The 21,949-nt window shown below is 41.2% G+C and overlaps 2 protein-coding genes across 3 annotated transcripts in view; both read right to left on the bottom strand.

The window, feature by feature from the left end:
* Positions 1–12,614, bottom strand: part of tln2a (talin 2a) — an 88,181-nt gene extending 75,567 nt beyond the window's left edge. Inside the window, exon 1 of the mRNA XM_086025259.1 lies at positions 12,424–12,614. The gene's annotated coding sequence lies outside the window, so the exon portion shown is untranslated. The remainder of the gene's footprint in view (positions 1–12,423) is intronic.
* Positions 12,615–13,689: 1,075 nt separating this feature from the next.
* Positions 13,690–16,493, bottom strand: ddx28 (DEAD (Asp-Glu-Ala-Asp) box polypeptide 28). Of its 2 annotated transcripts, XM_086027043.1 has the most exons (3): positions 16,366–16,490; positions 15,016–16,133; positions 13,690–14,704 (listed from the first exon to the last, which is right to left on the bottom strand). In XM_086027043.1, the coding sequence occupies exons 2-3, from the start codon at positions 16,017–16,019 to the stop codon at positions 14,305–14,307; spliced, it is 1,404 nt and encodes a 467-aa protein (XP_085883169.1). In that variant the 5' UTR covers positions 16,020–16,133; positions 16,366–16,490; the 3' UTR covers positions 13,690–14,304. The 2 variants fall into 2 exon arrangements, with proteins under 2 accessions (XP_085883169.1, XP_085883168.1); XM_086027042.1 differs by having other exon boundaries at positions 15,016–16,493.
* Positions 16,494–21,949: the final 5,456 nt, after the last annotated feature.

Below are 21,949 nucleotides of genomic sequence, written 5' to 3'. Positions count from 1 at the left end.
GTAACTTAAACTATATTAGCTATGATACTGGTTCTCTAACTGATCAGATTTCACACAGATCAGATAAAACGCATCTGTCGTGAACTGCATGCATTATTGGATTTAATAATCTGCATCTCGGGGGTGGATGTCGGGGGCCACCGCCACCATGGCCCCGCCCTTTGCATAGTCCTGAACTATAAACAACTCAGCATTCACGCTCACATTCATGCTTATGGATAATTTAGAGGCGCCAATTAACCAATTATTGCATTTGTGGAATACGGGTTTAGCAGCAAAATTTTCACGGCTCTCCTGTTCTCTGAAGCTGAGCCATGATTGGTCGTTACCTGAGCCCTGAGCAACTGTAATGTCAATTTCAGTTGACAAGTGTCAAAATTCCCTACCCACGCAAACATGGGGAGAACATGCAAACACCACACAGGAAGGCGGGGGTGATTTCATGGTGATGGGTTCTGTACTTATTACAGAATTTTACTAACAAAAGAGATACCTCTTAGTTTTGAAGCTCAAAAGAAAAAACTCAACTGCATGTGTGGGTTTGTTGCCATGTGAGCGTCCAAATGTTTCTCATCTCACTGTTGGCAGAGAAGGGAGAAGGAGCGCATTTCCAAAAATTGATATCCATGACTTTAATCTCTGGAACCTTTCAACCTACCTTTATGGTTGCTCAGAGTCGCATTTATCCACATAGGCCACTTGATAACACTGAAGTGCAGCACCTTGAATAAGGGAACAAGGTTTCGCGAAAGAAAACAAAAAAAATAATAATAATAATTTTAAAAAACAATTTTTTTTAAATCACAAAAATCCCACTGCCCATCTGCCACTTACTGTCATTTCAACCTGCTGTCACAATGCAAGTAAAATTTCCCAAATGGTATTTTGCAAACCAAATTAATCAAGTAGCTAAAATATAATAAAGACAGAAATTGTGAATTCCATGACATGTGTTGACCATGGGTGGGTGAGTATGATCCTCCCCTACCTCTTCCTTTCCTTCTCTTCCAAGTAATTTCCCTGAGGGCATGCACTGCACTGGGGAGATAAGTAACCTAACTGTGGACAAGCCTGGCGTTCTAAATGCTCCCCCCCCAAACACCCCTTCCCCCCTCACCCCGAGTCCATGTGAAGCGAGGAATGTGACAATGCAGCATTTGTCTCCTTGCCAGCTGGAGAACAAGCTGCACACAGGCATGCTCGTATCAAACGTAAGAGTTCACAAGGAGACGACGTTCCATTTTTTTTTTTTTTTTTTTTTTAAACAGTGTTTCAACTGCTGCTGGATTATCGTAATTCAATTTCATGAAATAAACAGCAAGCACTTGGGGCAAATTGAATCACATTTGGCCCCAGTTTGACACTGTGTAACAAGTTCCCGAAATTCCAGCAGTTCATGCGTGTGTGCAGTGAATGATATAATGTAACTGCACCTATTGTGGTGTCCACAGAGTAAATATAAAAATGGCACGTGCATGACTCAGAAACACCTCCAGTTTTGACTTTCAAGGCCTGACACACAACTGCAATCCCTTCCCTTTCAGAAACCTTCTTTACTTTATGGTCAATATAAAAAGCCCATTTTTTTTCTTCAAGCTCAATGTTTAATTAACGTAAAAGAAACTTCACGATCGTAAGCATATTACCCGACCCATCATGTGTTGCCAATTGTCTCGTTTGTGTAGACCCAATTGTTGAATATTCACGTCTTGAAGTTATTGAAGCAAAATGGAGTGTCAGCCAAGTCAGCCTACAGACCCAAGATCAAATGCGGTTGAAAAGATCTGGACCAACCATAAACCCTCGTGAACGCCACTGGAGATGGGAAACCAGGCAAAGCCTTTGCCCGTTGCTAGAAAAGCAGCTTGAACAGGGCAATGATCTTTAAGGATATCATAGGTCTTTATTAGCATGCTAACGGCAGCGATGTGGCCTGTTGTGGAGCGGTTGGGCATGAAGCCAGTCCGCTGCGGTCGGCGACTGCTTCTGATTGCTGGAAGAGCACGAGTGAGCAAGATCCTGGAAAAGAGTTTGCCTGGGATAGAGAGAAGAGTGACACCTCCGTGATTGCTGCGATTGGGTCTGTCACCCTTTGCGTTTTCAGAAGTGTAGAATGACGCCTTTGGTCCAGTCGCTGAGAAGCCACTCCGTCACCCAGACCTGGTTAAAGATGTGGTTAAGCCACTCAATCATGAACCTTGGACTGGTCGCTATAAATCACAAGGCGCATATGACATAACATACATCTTTTCTTTCGTTTTAATAAAGCACAAAGAAAGTAAATGCAATTAATCATGCAATTCATCTGTCGGCATCACAGCGGTGCATGTATTGTTTTTTTCTTTGGTCCGAACCACAAATCCAAATAGGTTAAAGCGGAAGTCAACCCAAAAAGATTATTTGCAATAATATGTTCTGGGCGCCTTCTTTACTCTAAACATGGCATTCTGATTAATACTGCATTTGTGGAATAGGAGTTAAGCAGTAACACCCGTTTTTAGCCATCTCAGGGGGCAGCCATTTTGTCACTTGTGTCGACTCAAAATGACATCACAGTTGCTCAGGGCTCAGTAATAACCAATCAGAGCTCACCTGTTGTCTGAAGCTGAAAATTTGGGGGTTGACTTCCCTGTAAGTCTGAACACATCCTAATATTCATACATCACTACAAACTGGCAGGATGCAGCAGGTGGATGGGCCTAATTCCAACTGCCTCTCAGGACACTTTAGACAGGGACCACCCAAATTGAAGCCATTAAGCGGCCGCTAATATAACCACAAGGTACATTACAAACATGGCCCCCATAGCAAATGAAAAGCCATCTCCAGCCCCTTGACAAGGAACAAAGCTTTCTCAGAAGCTCTACAAAATGCCAGGAAAGGAATGTTTACAGCTCAACACTCTGAATGCTGCTGCTGCTGCTTCTTCTGACGTCACTTTCTACTCCAAGGCCTGGCCGCGCTCCCATGAACTTGCCCTAAACTAATAAACACAAGATTGTTTCCCTTATATAGCTCGGTTCAAGAGACAGCATCACAAGTTGTGAGAGCCCATTTAAGACAGAATGGTTCTGGCCAAGCCCCAAGTTGGGGCGCGGGGCAGACGGTGGGGGGCTGACAGAATGACTGTGTAGCAGTCGTTCATTAAAGGCCATTAAAGCGCTATTTCTGATACCGGCCGTCAGCATACATTTGGATGTGTACATTTGGGAAGACGGCAAAGCAAACAAACCCGTGTCTCGGGTATTTTCTCGCACATACTGTATGAAACAGCGTACAAGATCCAAGTACAAAAGAACATGCATTTTCTCAAAGATAATTACACCCTGGTAATGAAGACAAAGTGAGTGCTACTCATACAGTGGGAACTTGGATTACAAGTTTTTCCAAGTTATGACTCTAGCCGAATTAACGAATCCAAAATGAGAACAGCTGCAAAGAGCTACAGTAACCCAAAATGCATGTTCAAAAACTCACACAAAAATAACTGACCATGTTCCTGACATCACGCAATTGGCTGCACCCCTGGAATGCAATCATGGAATTTCAGTTAATTCAATGGGTAACGTTGATTTGAAATTTACGATCTTGGTCGTGAAACAAATTACGTAAACTCATATGAAAAGGTACCACCGTATGTACCATAAGCAGAGCTGGGCATCGTCTATCCGTCTATAACTTCTGGGCGGTATTTCCGGCCAACCCAAGTGGTCCCAGTCAGTCCCTTGTCAGCGACGGCCAATTGGTGTCGAGAACATGATTTTCACATCACACGCAGGGGCAGCACAAGCAGACATGCCGCCAAATAAAGAAAAAATATCAAATAAAAACAACACAGCGTGGTGATCCCTGAAATAAACACAAAATGGGGCACATGGTCATTGCATCTGTGGGACCGATAGGTATACAACACTGTTTTATTTTTGTATTTGTTTGGCTGCGTGTCAGGAGTGGGGCACTTGCGTGTGACGTGGTACCGGTAAAGTCCGTTCTCAACACTGTTTGGCTGACTCGGACCGGCCGGGCTTGTCTGAAATATAGACAGTAACTCATAGACAGCCTAAAGCATAGACAAGCTGAAAAGTGAGCCCGTACTAGTGGAATATTTTGGGACAGTTAAAGAAATGTCGAACACTAGGGTGTGCACAAAAATGAACTGAACCAAAGTGTCAGTGGAAACTGATCTTAACATCCTGTTAAAATTGTATCTGACTGGTTGGAAGTTTCTTTACCTTAGCACAAAGACATTTCCAACTGAGGAGATGGTCACATATTTTTCACACTTTAGTTATTTTCTCACCGGTTTGGGATATTTCAATTTACTTCTCTCCGCTCCAAAAGAATTGGAACAGGTTCAATGACCTGAAAACATTTGGACTTGGCATCAGAAGAAGAGTATGAGACAGGAGACAAACATTTCAGCTCTTATTTCCACTCCCTTTATATCTAGATCAGATAAGCAACTCATAACAGAGCACCTTTTGTTCGAACCCACCCATTTTTCATTATGTGTCCTTTTACATTGGTTATTCATATAGAGCCATATTCCCCCAAGATTGTAAGAATAGAGTTAGAGCTGTTCACATTTCTGGTTGTGCACATTCTCCCGTCCACTCAAATCCGTCATTTATGCACCCTCATGCCAGTTACACACTGAGTGGAACAATCCTAAAATGTGAACATCCCCTGTCAAATCTTACCCTATGGACATGTTGCGCCTATTCATCCTTGGACTTATACGATATGTTTCACCCTCTGGAAAAATTTCTTTGTAATAATTCCTCTTATGGGTAAACTTTGTTTTCAACCAACTTGAAGTTTGACCAGCGTCCTGAACAGATTGTAGTCAAACTTGAAAGTACCGATTTACTATCTGTCAATGGCCGCAAAAATTCCACCATGACAAAATGATCTCATACTACTTGATCCTATTTGAGCACGTCCTCCAGAACGGTGGCCTTATTCAGAGGGGTGACTCCCTCAGACACAGTTTGCCGCCCATCATTCACAGCACGAATCTAATCCTGATGGGAAAACCAAGAATAGATACCCCAGAGGCTGCGGGGGGCCGATGAGAACGGCGGAAGAGGGGTGGGATGCATTTCCAGCACTCCCAGCAATGTTCCCTAAGAAAGCTGCGAGTGACTCTGCAGGGGAATTCCACCAGCGGATTAGTTTCACACACCGTGGTGTCAAAGCCACTAAAATACTCCGATGACTGATCGAAATGTGGAAATTTGTCAACAGACGTGTTGAATAATGAGAACAGCATTTGTTCATGGCTTTGGGAGTTACAAGCCAACAGCTGTCGAGGCAGCAGACGCGGCTGCGTTCATCTCTAAAATGAAAAGGGACGGGTGATATGCCTTTTCGGGTGATGGTCTCAATGGGCACTCTGTGTTATTTGCTCCTGTCATATCGTGATAGAGGTTTGGTCTTGATGTGTGGTTCTGCATGCACACCAAATGCATGCTTAGACACCAAACCATTCTGATTTGACTGCATATCTACATATCTAAACTTTCAGTTTTTACAGGTAGACATCAAGTAATCCCTTGGTTGCACAAGCACTCGAAGGCGCCAATGTGGGTCACTTCAAGGGAGGCAACGATTCATCGAAAATCAATTTTAAATGGATTTAAAAGTTTGGCAATAAAACACAATAGTATTGTGTTATGAAGCAATCTTAAATATTCTTGTGATGTCCCCTGGTGGGCTCCGGTCCATGAGTACACGAACGCTTTTTTGGGGTGCGGGGGGGGGGGCGGTGTGGCGGGACTGACAGAATTTAAGGACGGAAGTGCTTAAGGGTCAAGGATGGACGGGGTCGGAGGATGATTATTTTTATGAAGAAGGACAAAGGGACGAGGACGGAAGGGTACCCAGGTTGCGGATGGAGGACAGACCAGCAAAAATGGGTGAAGTGCCCATCGCTGGTGATTAGTCAACTAGCAAAATAATAAATGTGTAGCAGCCCTACGTGACGCTAGCCCAACCATCATTGCATATAGCGTGTGGCTGCAGCACCACACTAGCGCAAAGAGACAAGCATGGCAGCGATTTTTAATAAAAATCAAATCAAATCGAAATTGGGAACTAAATATCAAATCGAATCTGGGCTTCAGTGAATCATTACATCCCTATAATCAATACAGCACTGTCCAGCATAAAGCATGGCTCTCCACTTTTCAGACCACATTTTCTGACCAAATATTTCAAAAACTCACATTTGGAGATGCATGCTTTCACTGAGCAAATATGTCTTACTCATAATTATATATTGACATCATTGACCTGTGTAAGGACAAAGAAATCCACATTTGATGACACTTTCATATCTTGTAGGTCTAACAGTCCATGTAGTGTGCGTAGGGTACAGTAATGAGTACAGTGTGGCATTGTACGCTTTGCTTCAACAGAAGCAAAAATCACAATTAAAATATTTATCAAAAGTGGAAAAAGTAAATAAATAATATTTTAGACTGACAGTGTAAAATGAGAATAATTGGGGGGGGTTAAAAAATGAATTTGCAATAGCAACATACAGTAGTTATTTCGAGGATTTTTTAGGAGGCAAATAAGGATAATTCTTTTTTGGGTGTGCTTATACATACAGTATAGATATATATAAATACACACAGACAGCTGGAAGAGATCATGTGACAAATAGTTCTGGAAAGCCCATAGAGAAGACACCTAAAAGTAGCAAAATATAGCTGTCATTCATCTGACAGTGCCAGTATTTCACCAGTGGGACCACTTTCTTTCTTTCTTTTAGGTTTTATACATTTTTATTACACAAACTGAAATGATGGGTCAAGTGCCTCATTTTTTTCGTGACAAGTTGTTTTAAGTAAGTGAATCAAATTTGTTGTCTAGTTGAAGGCACAAAGTCACACTCACTTCAGGTCCAAATTTTATGTTACATCATCATGTGTTACCAGGCAGTTTCCGATCACCATGACAACCGCTACGGATGTCAAAATATTTTAGCGGGCATAGAATGCAGGAGAAGAAAATTGCACTGTTTTTCCTCTCCAAGTATATTATCTAATTAAGTGGTTCTCTGTTGTCATGTGTGCTAAGCTGCCTTCTTCTATGTCAGAGGTCGGCAACCCGCGGCTCCGGAGCCGCATGTGGCTCTTTCATCCATCTGTTTGCGGCTCTGCATGGCTTGGTAAAATAAATTACTGTCCGATTAAAGTTTATGTTATTTGTCTCAAAAACGTATATCATGTCCTATTAAGTCAACGTTTTTGGCCACTTTCATGTGGTCCTAGATCAGATAAGTATAGGATTTTTGGGACCGCAGTCTGAACTGCCAGGTCGCATATCGATCTCGCGCCGGGAACTAATCATGCGCCATGTACTGCCCGTTAGCATGTACAAAGCCTCCGAGTCTCTTTGAAACAACACGTCTTTCCGCAATACGGCTGCCGATATGTCTGTATTTTTTTTCATTTTTATTTTTTGATGAGTACTTTTTGAAAACTCGTGATGCACTGAGGCCGTGAAACTCGAACTAGATAGAGAGCTAGCGAGCTAGCGTGTCGAAATGGCTCTTTGAGTGTTAAAGCTTGCTGACCCCTGTTCTATTTGATGGTAGTTTGGAGGGAAACGAAGCATAAAAGTGCTGTAAAATAAGTGGGGGCCTCACACAGCAGCAGTGGGATGCAGGGGCTCTTTTCTTGAAGAGGGGGCACTGATTGGAATGTTGCGATTTGACTCTCATGTTTAAGGTTACACATGCAGCGGCCAGGTCACAACAAAGTGTGAGATTCTGCCTTATCGACTTGAGGCAGGTCACGAATTCCTCAGTAGCTACATTGTTGACCAAATCTGACCATCTTTGAAAAAAATTAGGAGGGCAAACAGAGACTCCTACTCAAAAATGACATGTGAATGACTACCATTACCTCTTCATTCATTTCAGCCAACATCGAAGTATTAATGGTGTATGCGTTTTTTGCTTTTCCCTCTTTTGTGATATTATTCCTGAAATAAAAGCTAAATGTATTTCATTTTGGAAGGAAATCCAAGGTAAAAATTGTCATTTTGTTTCAAATATCTTCTTAAAATAAATTGAACATTATTTTCATGCTACAATTTTCCATGACTTACATTTTCAAATTCAATAAACGATACTGTGGTGTCTTGACTTACAAATTTAATAGTGTAAGAATGCCTTGTTTCATCTAGTGGGCCTGCATAGAACATATTCTTGAAAAAAATATGTTTGGGTTGACTTTCCACTTTAAGGGTTGCATGCTCCAAGCAGACCAGGAGAAACGTATCCATGCTTTCATCTCCAGTAGACTGGATTATTGCAACCGTCTTCTTACTGGTCTCGCTCAAAAGAGCATCAAACAGCTGCAGTTCATTTAGAAAGCTGCAGCTGTGAATGAATGAAATGCTGATTGAATATAAACCCTGTAGGGCTCTGAGATCTGCAGACTTTGGTCAATTAGTGGAGCTCAGAATTCAAGGTAAACATGGTGAAGCTGCATTTAGCTGTTATGCTGCACACAAATGGAATAAGATGCCGACAGAAGTGAAGTCAGCCCCGAGTGTAAATACTTTTAAATCCAGGTTAAAAACGGTTGATTAAGGTCCTCTAAACCATTTATAAATCTTTTTTTTCTTTTATTTATTTTAGAAATCCACTTGTATTTCTTTACTTTTAAAAGATTTTATAGTTTTCCCGTTAATGTGTTCAAATATTTTCAATGTATGCTCTTTTAATAATTTTTGGAAGCTACTTTTGTTTTCTCTGCTTTGCTTTTGAATGTTGTTAACTGTTGTGTTTGTAAATGCTTGTAGGTGTTGTGTCTTGGCTTGTGTGAAGCACATTGCGTTATCTTGTGTGTGAAATGTACTATATAAATAAAACTGCCTTGCCTATAATACATACAGAGACAGTACATGTACATGATGAAACACTACTACTCCCTACTCTCACAGTCATGTGCATTATGTTATATATGATGAACACTATGGATCATTCACTTCCTTCTCCTCGAGCCTGTGTTTATGCAGTTCCAAAAATCAATCAATAAGCCACGCACGGCTAATGAGGAGTTCCGGGCAACACCCCTTCACACATGCTCACCAGAGGTTAGTCACCCACCCGAGGCTCATCAATAAACAATCGATTCAGTCTTTCAATCCGGCGAAGCTCACGTCTACCTCGGGATTTCAGCACTAAACATGCGAACAGTTACGCCGCGGCAGAACAGTGTTTGTTCCAGCATGCTGCTTTGAGAACATTAAATTTAAGTGGCAAATAACATTACTGCTCACAACCACTAAAGCCACCATGGATCAGTGCTAAGGTAATAAAATAGCTCTTCATTTGCTCGTGGCCGACAAGGACGTCCAATATAGTTTGGCCACTTGAAGTTAATGGACGGGGAGCTGCATGCTAAAACATCCAACATTTAACTACAAGGGACAGCAAGGAAATTTTCATACAGGCGATAAGCCGCGCCTGAACAAGAACTTAATGGCATTAACTTGAAAATCGATTGTGCAGATAAAAATAAAAAAATGTTTTAAAGGACACATATTGTGCACTTCCTTGCTTAATACATTTCCCCGGTGTCTTAGTAGCATGTCTGTGAAGAATCTTAGTGCACTTGACATCCTTCTTCCTGTCCACCTTAAATTAGCTTCTTTCAAGAGGGTAACCTTGTCTCATGCAAGAGGGTGGCTGTTACCTGTAGCCACAAAATACTGCTAGGCTATTAAAGAGGCTGGCTTTCCTCTTCATGATGACCAGGGCTGGAACTAGGGTGTTGCAAATAGGCAAGAAATGCATAGGTGATTAGAAAAATGCCTCTGGTCACATTTTGTGGGAAAAGACCATTATAAAAAGGCATTTGTAAATCTAAACATTTGTAAATCTAAACGACTCCCCTCTAGCTACATAGCGCTCATGGACGCCGGGTACTCTCTTAATTGAAAAAACAAAACACTCCTGACCAGTACTTGTAGAAACAAATCCATCCAACTATACATTTTCTGTAGCTCTTATCCTCATTGGGTGAGCTTGAGCCTATCCCGGGTGGCTTTGGCTGAAAGGCAGGGGTCATTTTTAATATAAAACAACAACTATGGTATTCACTCACATTCAATATTGGAATGGAGGAGGAAGCCAGAGTACCAGAGAAAACCCCACACAAGTCCAAGGAGAATCAGTGTCAGTATCATGGGGGACAATCTCGAGCATGATCCCCCCCCAAATGTGTTACTGTGCTACCCTTGTCCCCACCCTCTGCAAGTGTAGCCTTTTTGTGCCAAATTGATCATTTTGTAATTGATCTAGAGTAATTTGAAGATAGATGAAGACAAAATAGTGTGTTTGTGTGTGGGGGGGGGGGTCAAAAATGTGTTTAAAAAAACAGTCATTTGGAAATATTCATGTCACATCCTGTCCAAGTAACAAAGGCCCAACATTTGGCGTCCCCACAGAAATATGCAATTATTCATTGTCCACTCCGCGAAACATGTTTTCCGACCACAGTCACACAAGGCTTCATAAAATAAAAGGCCCAGTTGATTCAGCTGCAGTTTGAAAGACACTTAATCCAAAAATGCACAACTGTGTGGAAGGACACAGCTGAATATAGAAAAGGTCCAAATTCCCCATCACAAGTCTTCAAAAGCTCAGCAATGTGTTAAATGTAACTGTTCATCATGGTTAATGTTGAATGAAGACATAAATACTATTTTTAGCAAGCACACTGGTATTTTGTATTGATATTGTGACAGTCGGTTAAAAATGACTTGGTAAATTATTCTATTAGACAAGCAATTTGTGAAAATACAGTATTAAGCAGCAGTTCATGTCGTTCTTTGACATTTTGTGATATGCAAGCCCACTTGTTGAAACAAGGCATTGTGATAAATATTGCGTTTGTAGAATAAGAGTTAATCCACTTGTTTTTTGAGCCATCTCTGGGGGCGGCCATTTTGTCACTTCTGTCAACTGAAAATGACATCACAACTACTCAGGGCTCAGGTAACGACCAATCACGGCTGACCTGTTTTCTGAAGCTGAGCTGATTACAATTCATTCTAACTAACTAGTGGTGGTAGGCTACATTATATCAGCTAAAAATGTTAAAGAGATGTGCAGTTACGTAAACCAGTAATGCACTCTTAAGTGTGAATGATCCCAAATCTTTGGATATTCTCTGGCTTTTAATTAAGCACTCTTTCCGCCACGATTGCAGTCTGCAGCGACGGTCCTTCTGGAAAAATGATCACCACAAAATTATGCACTATAGCAAAAAATATGCAAAATATAATTAAATATGTACGATTTTAAAGACTATGAAACAGTGAAATGACCTGTGACATGGAGATGGACGACCGTATACAAATCATTTGAATGCTGTCATTTCAAAATTTACATCAATGCAAGTGTGATGTTTAAAAAAAGTATCAATAAAAAAAAAAGTTAAATAAAGCTCCTTGGTGATCTAATTTGAACAGGCCTGTGGGCTACTCATTTGGCCTGCAGACATCATGTTGGTGACCCGTGATTTACACGGTTCACAATGCAGGCAGCCAGAGGTGAGGTGCCAGAAGATTCCATTGACCTGCCTCATTTCTCAGCTCACCTTACATTACAAAAAGCGCCTTAGCATCATTCCTGTCTCATAAAAGTGGATGATCTATATTGAGCAGACTATATTACACACCTCAACACAAAGCACGGTGGAGTACTAGCAGGCTGCCCTACAGGAAGGGGTGTGGCAGTGGAGCCATGAAATTAAACGTCCATGGCTAGGCTGCAGGTTCAATCCATGCATGTACAAGACACTCACCCCAATAGGACACTGATAGCATGCAACAGTCTCTTTCATGGATACAGTATAGGGTATAAGTATAACTAAGGAATAAATACAATTCATTGAGGGGGGTGCATCATTATTCATTATCCCTATATTAGGGCAGGTGAATGCATAACCCAGGGGTGGGGTCATAAAATAAAGTTGCAAACAATCCATTCAGTCATGCTTGACACCGTACATTAACATGGCGGGGAGCTGTGCATTCGAATTTACCACCCCGCCCCTCCTCCGGGCAAGTCTCCAAACAAAAGCCGCCAGAGACGCCTCCTCGGCAGCATGCTGCAGCACCCAGGCGCCGGAGGAACCGGCTCGCATGTATCAAGACTCCACAAGTTGCGCGTCGATTCAACGAAGCATCTCAGCGTGTTGGGAGCACGCAACTTCACCGGTCAATGCACACGCACGCAACACAGCAGCAGCCACGCACACGCGGCTGGTTCTTCTCCATTTAATAAGACCCGATAGCTCGAGAAGGTCAGGCGGCTTTTCGGCGTGTGCCGCAGAAGAGATGTGCGCCGCGGTAATCGGATTACAATGTTGCAACAACAACAAAAAAGCAGCCTACCTTCAGACGTTCCACTGGCGCATCGCAGGGCGCACGGTGGCGGATACTTCCGCTGGTTCAGCGGCAAAATAATATCCTGCGCGGCGTGACGGGAAATTTCCAAGTGGTCGGGATTGTATAGGGACAGTGGAGAATGAGTGTGTAATGCGCGTGAGTGCGTGCGCGTAAAAGGGGAGAGGGAGCAGATCCTCCAGTGGGGGCACAAAAGGAAATACGTCACTTTAAATGGACCATGCTTTGTAGTCCATTCAGCCACTCCCACACGTCAACAGGGGAACCACCAAGATTTTATTTCATTCGAAATAACTAATGGATAATAATTGGTAACTTAAAATAACTGATTTAATAATTACTATATAAATATATTTAATACATATATTATATATATCAAATGATGTGATCAATATCAGTTGATAACATCTGCGATGTGCAATTTTCAATGACAGAATTTTAATAGATTTGCAGGTAAATTTACAATAATAGTTTTAAAAATACATTAATTGGAATAAAACAAACAAATCTCAGGTGAATCTTAAATTATATTTATATTCGTGTATTCATTATATTCATTCATTTATATTTACGTTCAAATATAAATACAAATAATTTGATTCATATTAAATACTTAAAGCTCTGTAATAATTGATAACATCTATATATTTTTCTAATAATTAAGTTCTTTTTAATTGAGAAAATTATCCGTAATAGATTTGTTGCTCAGGTTAATTTTATTTTCAAATTTTATAATAATTAAATGATTGATAACTTGGACATATTTTTGATTAAAACACATTTACATGTCAATGATGATTTAAAGAATAGAATAAATTAAATAGACCAAATAACTTTCAGCTTTTCAGTGGTCATCTCAGCGAGTCACTCGCATGATTTGATTAACGTTAAAATGCAAGTTATGCATTGAAATACAAGTTTATATGTCATATACTGTATCAATTAATAATGGAGAAAAAAGGTTAAATACAATTTAATACATTATAGCTTTTTCACTCAAGTGACAATTTCTAAGAGTTGCTATCTTACAATTGTTTTTCCCCCAAATTATTTGAAAAATTAAAAGATCAAATTTGAGTACTACTCCTGCTATTAATGGATAGAAGGCAACAATTGCTTGAGAATCCTAGTAAAATTCCAAACATTCTGATGGAAATGCCATGTTGACACATCTGTCTGCTACCATAATCTCCACATTTCCTCCCAGCAGCACCCACCCCCACCTCAAAATGTGAACTGTGGGAGCGAGACGTCTCCGGGAAGAGATTTATATTTGGATGGATTCCCATCAGCTGCCCATAATCCATAATTTGTGTGGCAACTTTACACCGTAGCATCAGGAACGCAGAAAAGTTTCACTTGGAGCTTGACACTTTGCTTTCAACAAGTTACCCCCAGCAAAAGAGGAAGGAAAGGACAATGGGAGAAACAATCTCTTCAAGGTAAGGCTTCAAGGGCCATGCACACGCACCACATCAAGTCAAGGTGTCAGGTTTGGGCCTGTGCTCATTGAAACCGGAGACGTGTATAATTAGTGCAGTGTGGAGTGATTCTGCAGCACAAGCATGGCAGCCACCAGAATGCACAAGACACACAGCATTAATAAATTACTCTGTGGTAGGATGATCTCCTTTACAAACACCAAACTCGAGGATATTTTCTTTTCTTTTTTTTGTCCTCTGAGCAATCTGAATTCAGACAAATCCTACCATCTAGTGGTTTATCACACATAGTGCAGCTAGGTCACAGTAATGGAACATTTATTTAGGTATTTTCCACAATCATAAATGAATAAACGCTATAGAAAAATAGGTTGGGGCACATCTATGCCATTGTTATTTGAGTATAGTTTCTCCTAAGTCATTTCCATCATCTTAACTCTTCAGTGTCCACTACAACAGGTTTTGGTTCCCGTATCTCAGACTCCATACCAGGCAAACTAGTCCTCCTCCGTGCCGCCATCTCTATCTTCTGCACAAGCTCCACCTCCCACGGATGCGTGACGAAACTGAGCACCTCGCCGCCTTCGCACCCCCCGGCCCTCCCCACCCGGCCGGCCCTGTGGATGTAGTCCGTGTGTGACTCCGGGAAGTCGTAGTTGACCACCAGGCGCACCCGGGACGTGTCCAAGCCTCGCGAAGCGATGTCGGTGCACAGGAGAATGTCGACCGTGCCTTTCTGGAAGCTGTGGAAGATGCCCGTGCGAACCACAGCCGGCATCTCCCCTTGGAGACGAGCGTGCGGCACCCCCATCTCCTCCAGGGAGTAACTGTTGTGGAAAAAAATGACTCAGCCTGAGATCAAGACTACCTGAACTAAATCTTCAAAGATAAAATAACTTGCACAGTATTTTTCTTCCGCTTTTCTAAGTGCTATCAGGTTCAAACCAGACATTAGGTAATCGGGTCCTTATAATTTAACTGTTGTGTTACCCAGATTTTACTGAGCCAAGGAGAGTAGTGGTTAGTGTTTGTAGTTCGAATTCACCCAATTGCGGCTTTCCCATGGTTCACTATTGAAGGCTAAGGAACACAAGTGAACAATGTTATAGTATAACAGATCATATTTTCCATGACATACCCCAGCCAGTTGACGGTGGAGGCCTTGTTGCAGAACACAAGGACAGCATTCCCTCCTGCTCCTCCATGTTCCTGCTGGAGTCGTTTCAGGTAATGGTTGAGCTCCAGGACTTTATCCTGCCCTCTCACCTTGAGGAAGGTCTGCTTCACGTGCGGCATGAGGAAGTGCAGCATCTTGCTCTTGATGACAACCATGCTGCCAAGATCCGTCACCCGGCTGAGGACATCGCCGACCCCGCTGGGGAAGGTGGCGCCCACCAGCAGCAGCTGGGCCTTACGTGCGGGGCCTTGCGTCTCACCCGGGTTGCTGGCGATTTCGGTGTGCCGCAAAATGTCCTCCAACATGTCGGCGAAGCTCGGGTCAAACATGGTGTCCGCTTCGTCCAAAACCAGGAAGTTCAGCTGGCTTAAGTCCAAGCAGCGTCTCCGCAGGGCTTTGACCAGAGCGCCTGGCGTGGCTACTAAAATGTCAGGAACACTTTGCTTGAAGACCTCCTTGATGCGCCCCACGCCTCGCCCGCCTCCTACCGTTCTTGTCACCATGCCCAGTGGGGCACACAGGCTCCTGGAAACAGACGACACCTGTTCAGCCAGCTCCCTGGAGGGCACCACAACCACAGCATGGATTTTAGGGGACCCGTCCTCATACAGCTCTTCATCCAAGTGCAACTTGTGCACAATTGGCAGCAAATAACTCAGCGTCTTTCCACTTCCTGTCTCGGCTGCACACAGGATGTTATGACCCCTCATCACCTTGGGGATGGTCTGCAGCTGCACAGTGGTGGGATGAATGATCTTTGAGTGTTCCAATGTTTCCACCAGCTCATTGGAGATGCGCAGATTATGGAAGGTCTTCACTGTCTTTTTAATATCCTCCTCCTGCCCGTTTTCAGACACAAACGGTGCAACAGATTTGATGTTGTTGACGGTGAAATAATCCCCGAATGACTTTTTGTGCTTCCATCCTTTGGAGCACAGTGTAGGCTCGTCAAACTTTCCGTGCATGTATCCTACAGACTGGTTCAAACTGGCGTTCCTGCTCTGGATGAGGAGCTTGCCGGCTTTGCTGTTGTTGACGTTGTTCCTACGTCGGGTTTGCTTCACATTCTCAATATGATTCTGTAAGGAGAGTGGGACACGAATGACGGGGATCTCTTCCGGAGAGGTCGCGCGGACCGAAAAATAAACATGATCGGTCGAGAGTCTGCTTATTTTAGTCCGGTACATTCTCGAAGAAGCCAGAGCCGAGTAGCCGACCTTTAGAGACCACATTCTGGTAACACCAATGCGAGCCTGCGAGCGGCTAAAAGTTAGCAACGAACAAGCGTGACTAAAACATGGAGCTACCTACTGAACAGGCGACGACACTGTGGAATCTTTATACATCTTTGCCAAAAGCAAAGGTAATGTGCTTCCAAAATGCAATAAAAAAATTAAAAAAAACGAAACGACCATGCGTAACTTGGTGATTGTTGATGACGAAGTGGGCGGACAGACGCGGGTTGATGACGTATTTATTTATCAAGCTGCTCTTCGTTAAAAAACAATACTGTACATACGGTATATCCATCCATCAGTTATAAATAAAGTAATAAAAACATTTTCAAAAGCAGATTAGAACGTAAGTACGCTCAAGAAAAAACAAAATTAAACTTTGGAAATCGCGTCTCTCTCTCTCTCTCTCTCTCTCGCTCTCTTTGTATATATATTTTCTTATATAATAAACAATTTTTAGGTCAGACACTGATATTTATACCACCTAAAAAACACACACACACCTAAAATTTATTTTCTTTAATTACAGCAATTGTTTGTTTAATTGTTTTTGTTTTACTCCAGTCATGTTCACATGTGTGTGATTTGAAAATGATGATTTTGGTTTCTGACAGAATTCAGCTAAGTGTAGTACTGTATTTTTCATTAACCGGGGGACATGGAAGGACACATAACTGAGTTTACAGCTGTGAATGTACTCCAGCTTTATCCCACATTCCGAAAACATGCTTGAAGACAAATACTGTAGATGTGAACCTAAGTGAGACTGCTTGGCCACATATATGTGATTGAATGGTGACCACCAGTCCAGGATGTAACCCACCTCTCACCCAAAGTCAGCTGGTATAGACTCAACCTTACCCGGAACCATAATAATGAGGACCAGCACTATTAAAAAAAAGGACCATTGTCATGTCATGTCATCTTCTAAACCGCTTATCCTATATAGGGTCGCGGGGAGTTGCTGGAGCCTATCCCAGCCGTCAATGGGCGAAGGCAGATTACACCCCGAACTGGTCGCCAGCCAGTCGCAGGGCACAAGGACCATTGTGCTTTTTTTTTTTTTTTTTTAAATAATGAAGTGAACCAGCAGCTGGTAAGCCTTATGTTAAAAGTCCTCAATAAACTGGTCAGGCAAGCACTGATCCAGCAGTATTGTAATGAGTACATTCTAAAGTCTACTTTTATTAACTTTTTTCACGACTGATTAAAGCCTTAAGGTCAGTTAGTTATTGTGTGCCTGTCCTGGGATTCTTAGGGGGATAATCCAGTGTTGCTGCTGTGCCATTGGGCAGTTAAAAGAATAATGGGTCATTAATCTCCTTTTTGCATAGAGAAGGTGTTCCAAAAGGGATTTACTCTTCTGAATGTGTTCATCGACATGTTTCAGTCATCACATTTATGTGCTGCTGGCTGTTGTGGAATTGATTGTACATAAGCTGGTGTGCTGAATAAAACCAGTCCAGGCCATTGATTATCAGTATCATCAAGTCTGTCACAAATTAATGTTGTGGCTGTTGGAATCTGGACTCCAACAAGGAAAACTCTTTATTATATACAGGAAATACACTCTGCATCTGCTTAAGTTTTATGACAACAGTGTCCGGGCCTTCAACCTGTTCATCAAACAGTTTCACCAACTGACCACTAAGGGGAAGCACAAACCAACAACTCATTCTTGCACCTACTGATGAGTATGTACTGTATGTCCCTGTATGGGATAGCAGAATTGAAATGGGAACATCATAAGAATTTGCTCTCCACCAATATCTCATAAGCTGTTTTCATAGCATTTGACACAATATAAATGATTATATATACTTATATTTCCCGAAAGGTGGCACGGTGTATGAATGGTTCCGCACAGTTCTGAGTTTTGGAGTTCGAATCTAGACTCCAACCTCTCTCTGTGAAGTTTGCATGTTCTCCCCCTGTTTGTTTTCACTGGCTTCCTCCTATATTTCCAAAGTATGCATGTTTGGTTCACTAAAGATTCTAAGTTGTCCTTGGGTGTGAATGTGAGTGTGAATGCTTGTTTGCCTGCGTGGTCCCTGTGATTGAGTGTTGACAAGTCCAGAGTGTACTCCCACCTCACACCCAAAGTCAGCTGGGATAGGCTGCAGCTAACCCTTGACCCTGACGAGGATAAGCGAAAAAGAAAATGGATGGATGCAGGGATCTCCCAAAATAGCTCATGAGGCCTTTGGAGGATGTTGTTTCACTTTTACTTAAGTTCACACCAACTGTACTCTTCATCATTATTTGATAAACTTTATATGTTAAAGTTATGGCAATACAAGATGTATTTTAGTGTGTTGAGGTTCTGTGGGGGGTAACATTTTTAAATTGGGGAAACCCTGTTGTGTACTCTATAGACATCTTCCACAAATCATTTTCCTTGAGCTTTATTGCCTCAGTGAGTCCTTATCTGTCCGCATTCTAATACAGGACTGCACGTAACTTGATATTTGTTGACATTTAGCAAACACCTGTTGCGTAGGTGCTTACGTTTGCTTTTCAGCAGCATGTGTGTGTGTGTGTGTGTGTGTGTGTGTGTGTGTGTGTGTGTGTGCAAATCCTTGAAAGGAGAGTGACGCCTCAAAAGCGCACAATAAAAATGTGTGAGATGGGGAAATGATGCCGCTCGCTTGTGTTTTTCGTCTAACTTTCTCAAGAAGAACAAACCACATTGGCAGCCTCCCACACAAATTGCCTTTGTTATCGTCTGCCTTTAAAGGTCATCTGTGAAGATAACAGGTGCAGGTATAATTGAAATGCGACTAGGGTGTGTACACAGAGGAGAAAGTTCAATGCCTGTCAAGAGACTGCCACAAACAGTACATGATATACTATATATTAGATATAATTTTTTTAAATTATTTTGTGTGCGTGTGCGTGTGTGTGTGTGTGCCTGTGAGAATTATGTCGATTACAGCAGAGTGTTTAAAAAAAAAAAAGTGAGAAAAGCTAAAAATCTAAAATCTATTTCCATGTGAACATGAAGAAAATGTATCAAATCTATCCATTTGTCCCGGGTTTGAATAGCTTTCCACAAGTGACAAAATGTAGTCGACCCCATTGTACACAGATGTGAAGCAGTTCCTAGAAATAGTGGTAATACAATTAAAAATCCATTCTGTGACTCACTGAGGGCAAAATATTCAAATATTTTTTTTAGTTTATGCAGTAAAAGTTTGACTTTGAAAGGAAAAATGCAACACATGTGTAGTGTACTGTAGTTCCCATAATCAATGTATATACAGCAAAATATTAGTCCATGATTCACCCCAAAGCAAAATATTCAAGTATTTTTCAGTTCATACAGTGAATATTTGAGTTTGTATAGAGAAGTGCAATTAATAATGCCTGTGAATATTCTCATTCATCCAGGCCATTTATTCTCAGGGCAGTGACGCGATCGCACCTAGACTTTTGTCTTAGAAGATGTTTCGTCTCTGAGCAGGCGTCATCAGTTCATGCAACAAGGTTTGGTTCAGACTGCACCACCTTCACATCTGAAACACACATGTGAAGCAGTTCTCACAAACGCTGCTTGTACAGTTAGTTACATATTAGTTTAGTGGCTCACAGGAAAGTTCAAATATATTTCAGGTGTTATGGTAAATATATATATATATATATATATATATATATATATATATATGTATATATATATATATAGTTTTTTATAGTAAAGGTATGTTAACGGAAAATGCAGCTTAGATGTGAAGCACTTTTCAGAAACAATGCTTTCATATTTAAATATCAGTTTGGTGATGAAACAAGCATTTTATAGTTCATACTGTAAAGTTTGAGTTGTGAGATGTGTTTTAAAGAAAAAAAATAGCAGCGCAGTTGTAAAGCAATTTTCAGAATCACTGTGAATGCAAATAAATGTCAATTCAGTGTCTCACAACAAAATATGCATATTAGTCCTGTATGCTTCAGTTTACACAGTAAATGTATAAAATAAGTACCTGGCAAGAAATATGAAACACAGATGTGAAGTATACGCCTTTTAAATCCCAACATTAATTGAATATTACCCTACGCTGGCTAATTATAGACTAAAAATTATTTTTTTATGAGTGGAGTTATTTTCTTTTAACTGGTAATAATGACACAAGAAAGCAGAAAAAACGGTAAAATCATGCTAACAATATTGATTACTGTAATACAAAATAGATTATTTGCCTATGATGTTGCTTCCATGATTTCAATTATTCATTTTAATAACCTTGGACAGTTGTGAAAAAATTCAACCGTTTGTTCTGAACGATGCTCTAACTGTCTGCGTGATTTTGGACGTTCGAACCAACTATAGATTTAGAACATGGATATAGTCCCCTGTTCTTCTGTGCCTGAACTGCTAAAAGATGCCCTTTCAACAAATACAAATTCAAGTGTCAATAATTCAGGGTTATGTCTAAAAGCAATTCAAGAAGCTTGCATTTACTGTAGATGAGCAAGGGTTATGATGATGTTTTTGCATGGAAATAAAAGACCACAGGAAATGTGATATTGATGCTTTCAGATGTCTTCGTTGCACCGAACGCCCACATGCATCTGGCAACAGTCTCACAAATAAGTGGGTGCTGTCATGCATCTTGTCTCAAGAGAAGGTTTGTAAGTGATGCAATGTTGTCTTTTTCAACTGAAAAATAGGCAACAAGTGCTATATGTACACTAGTGTGCAAACATCTAGGTTAATTAAATGGTTTGTTTTAGCAATGCCATAATGACTTTGTATGACTCAAATCACACTCAGTAGAGGACACCCCATAACCAGAGTTTAAAGTGTTGATAAAAGTTTAAAAAAGAAAAAGTCTTTGTTAGTGAAAATATTCATCAGTTTGTCATCTACTTCCTGGTTTATGGAGGATTATGGACAGGCGGGAGGGAGGTAGACAAATTGTATTGGTGTCTCAAATGGTAAAAACATAAACTATATATTCATCTGTCCATGCATCCTTTATCTGGATCGACTCCATTTTCTTCCTTGCCTCATGCATCTACCCTAGACAATGTTTTTGAAATTGTTTATGTGTAAACATGCTAAATGAATCTGTCCTACTTTACTACATAACGTTTCCGCATTACCGACATCGCATTAACGCGAATATATATTTTTTTCCCCAAATTGGACATAAGTGTTTTTCACAGGATAGCGACGATATAAATGTCAAAATCAATTTTATATAAACAAAAAACAATTTCAAAAAGCTAATAAAGGCCTGAGACTTTAGCACAGTACTTTTTGTACTGCAAATGATTAAAAAAACATCCAACTGTGCCACCTTAATTAGCCAGATACAAAGTTACTAAGTTACCATTCAATCAATATATTTTTATTACTGGCTGAAATAGCTACGGTATATAGCTTTGTTGCAGAGCTTATCTGATAGCGGCTCACCTCTTGATCAATTGCAAACATGACTCACATTTACACACTGATGCATTATAGAACACACACATACAGTAGATGTTAAAGGCATCAAAACAACTCATTAGAGCTTTAAAGTGCATTAGCCTGTGTGATTGTGTGTATGTGTGTATGGCCGCCGGATCCCCAGTGAAGATTAACCTGACCCTTAAGAGACTGATGGGTTTGATGCAAACAGAGGGGCTAAAAAGGAGTGTGGAAAGCCTGTACAGTACAA

The sequence above is a fragment of the Filicampus tigris genome, chromosome 3, assembly GCF_054856515.1.
Source record: "Filicampus tigris isolate MCC_2025a chromosome 3, RoL_Ftig_1.0, whole genome shotgun sequence".
Lineage (NCBI taxonomy): Eukaryota > Metazoa > Chordata > Actinopteri > Syngnathiformes > Syngnathidae > Filicampus > Filicampus tigris.
Note: the sequence above shows the minus strand (reverse complement) of the source record. Positions and strands in the feature narration are given on the sequence as shown.

Bases quoted from the DNA above. Each gene is read 5' to 3' on its own strand.
- ddx28 (XM_086027042.1), bottom strand. From the start codon at position 16,286: ATGTGGTCTCTAAAGGTCGGCTACTCGGCTCTGGCTTCTTCGAGAATG. The intron at 14,705-15,015 runs GTATGTCATGGA...TTTCCACAACAG, and splicing joins TCCACCGTCAACTGGCTGGG to TTACTCCCTGGAGGAGATGG.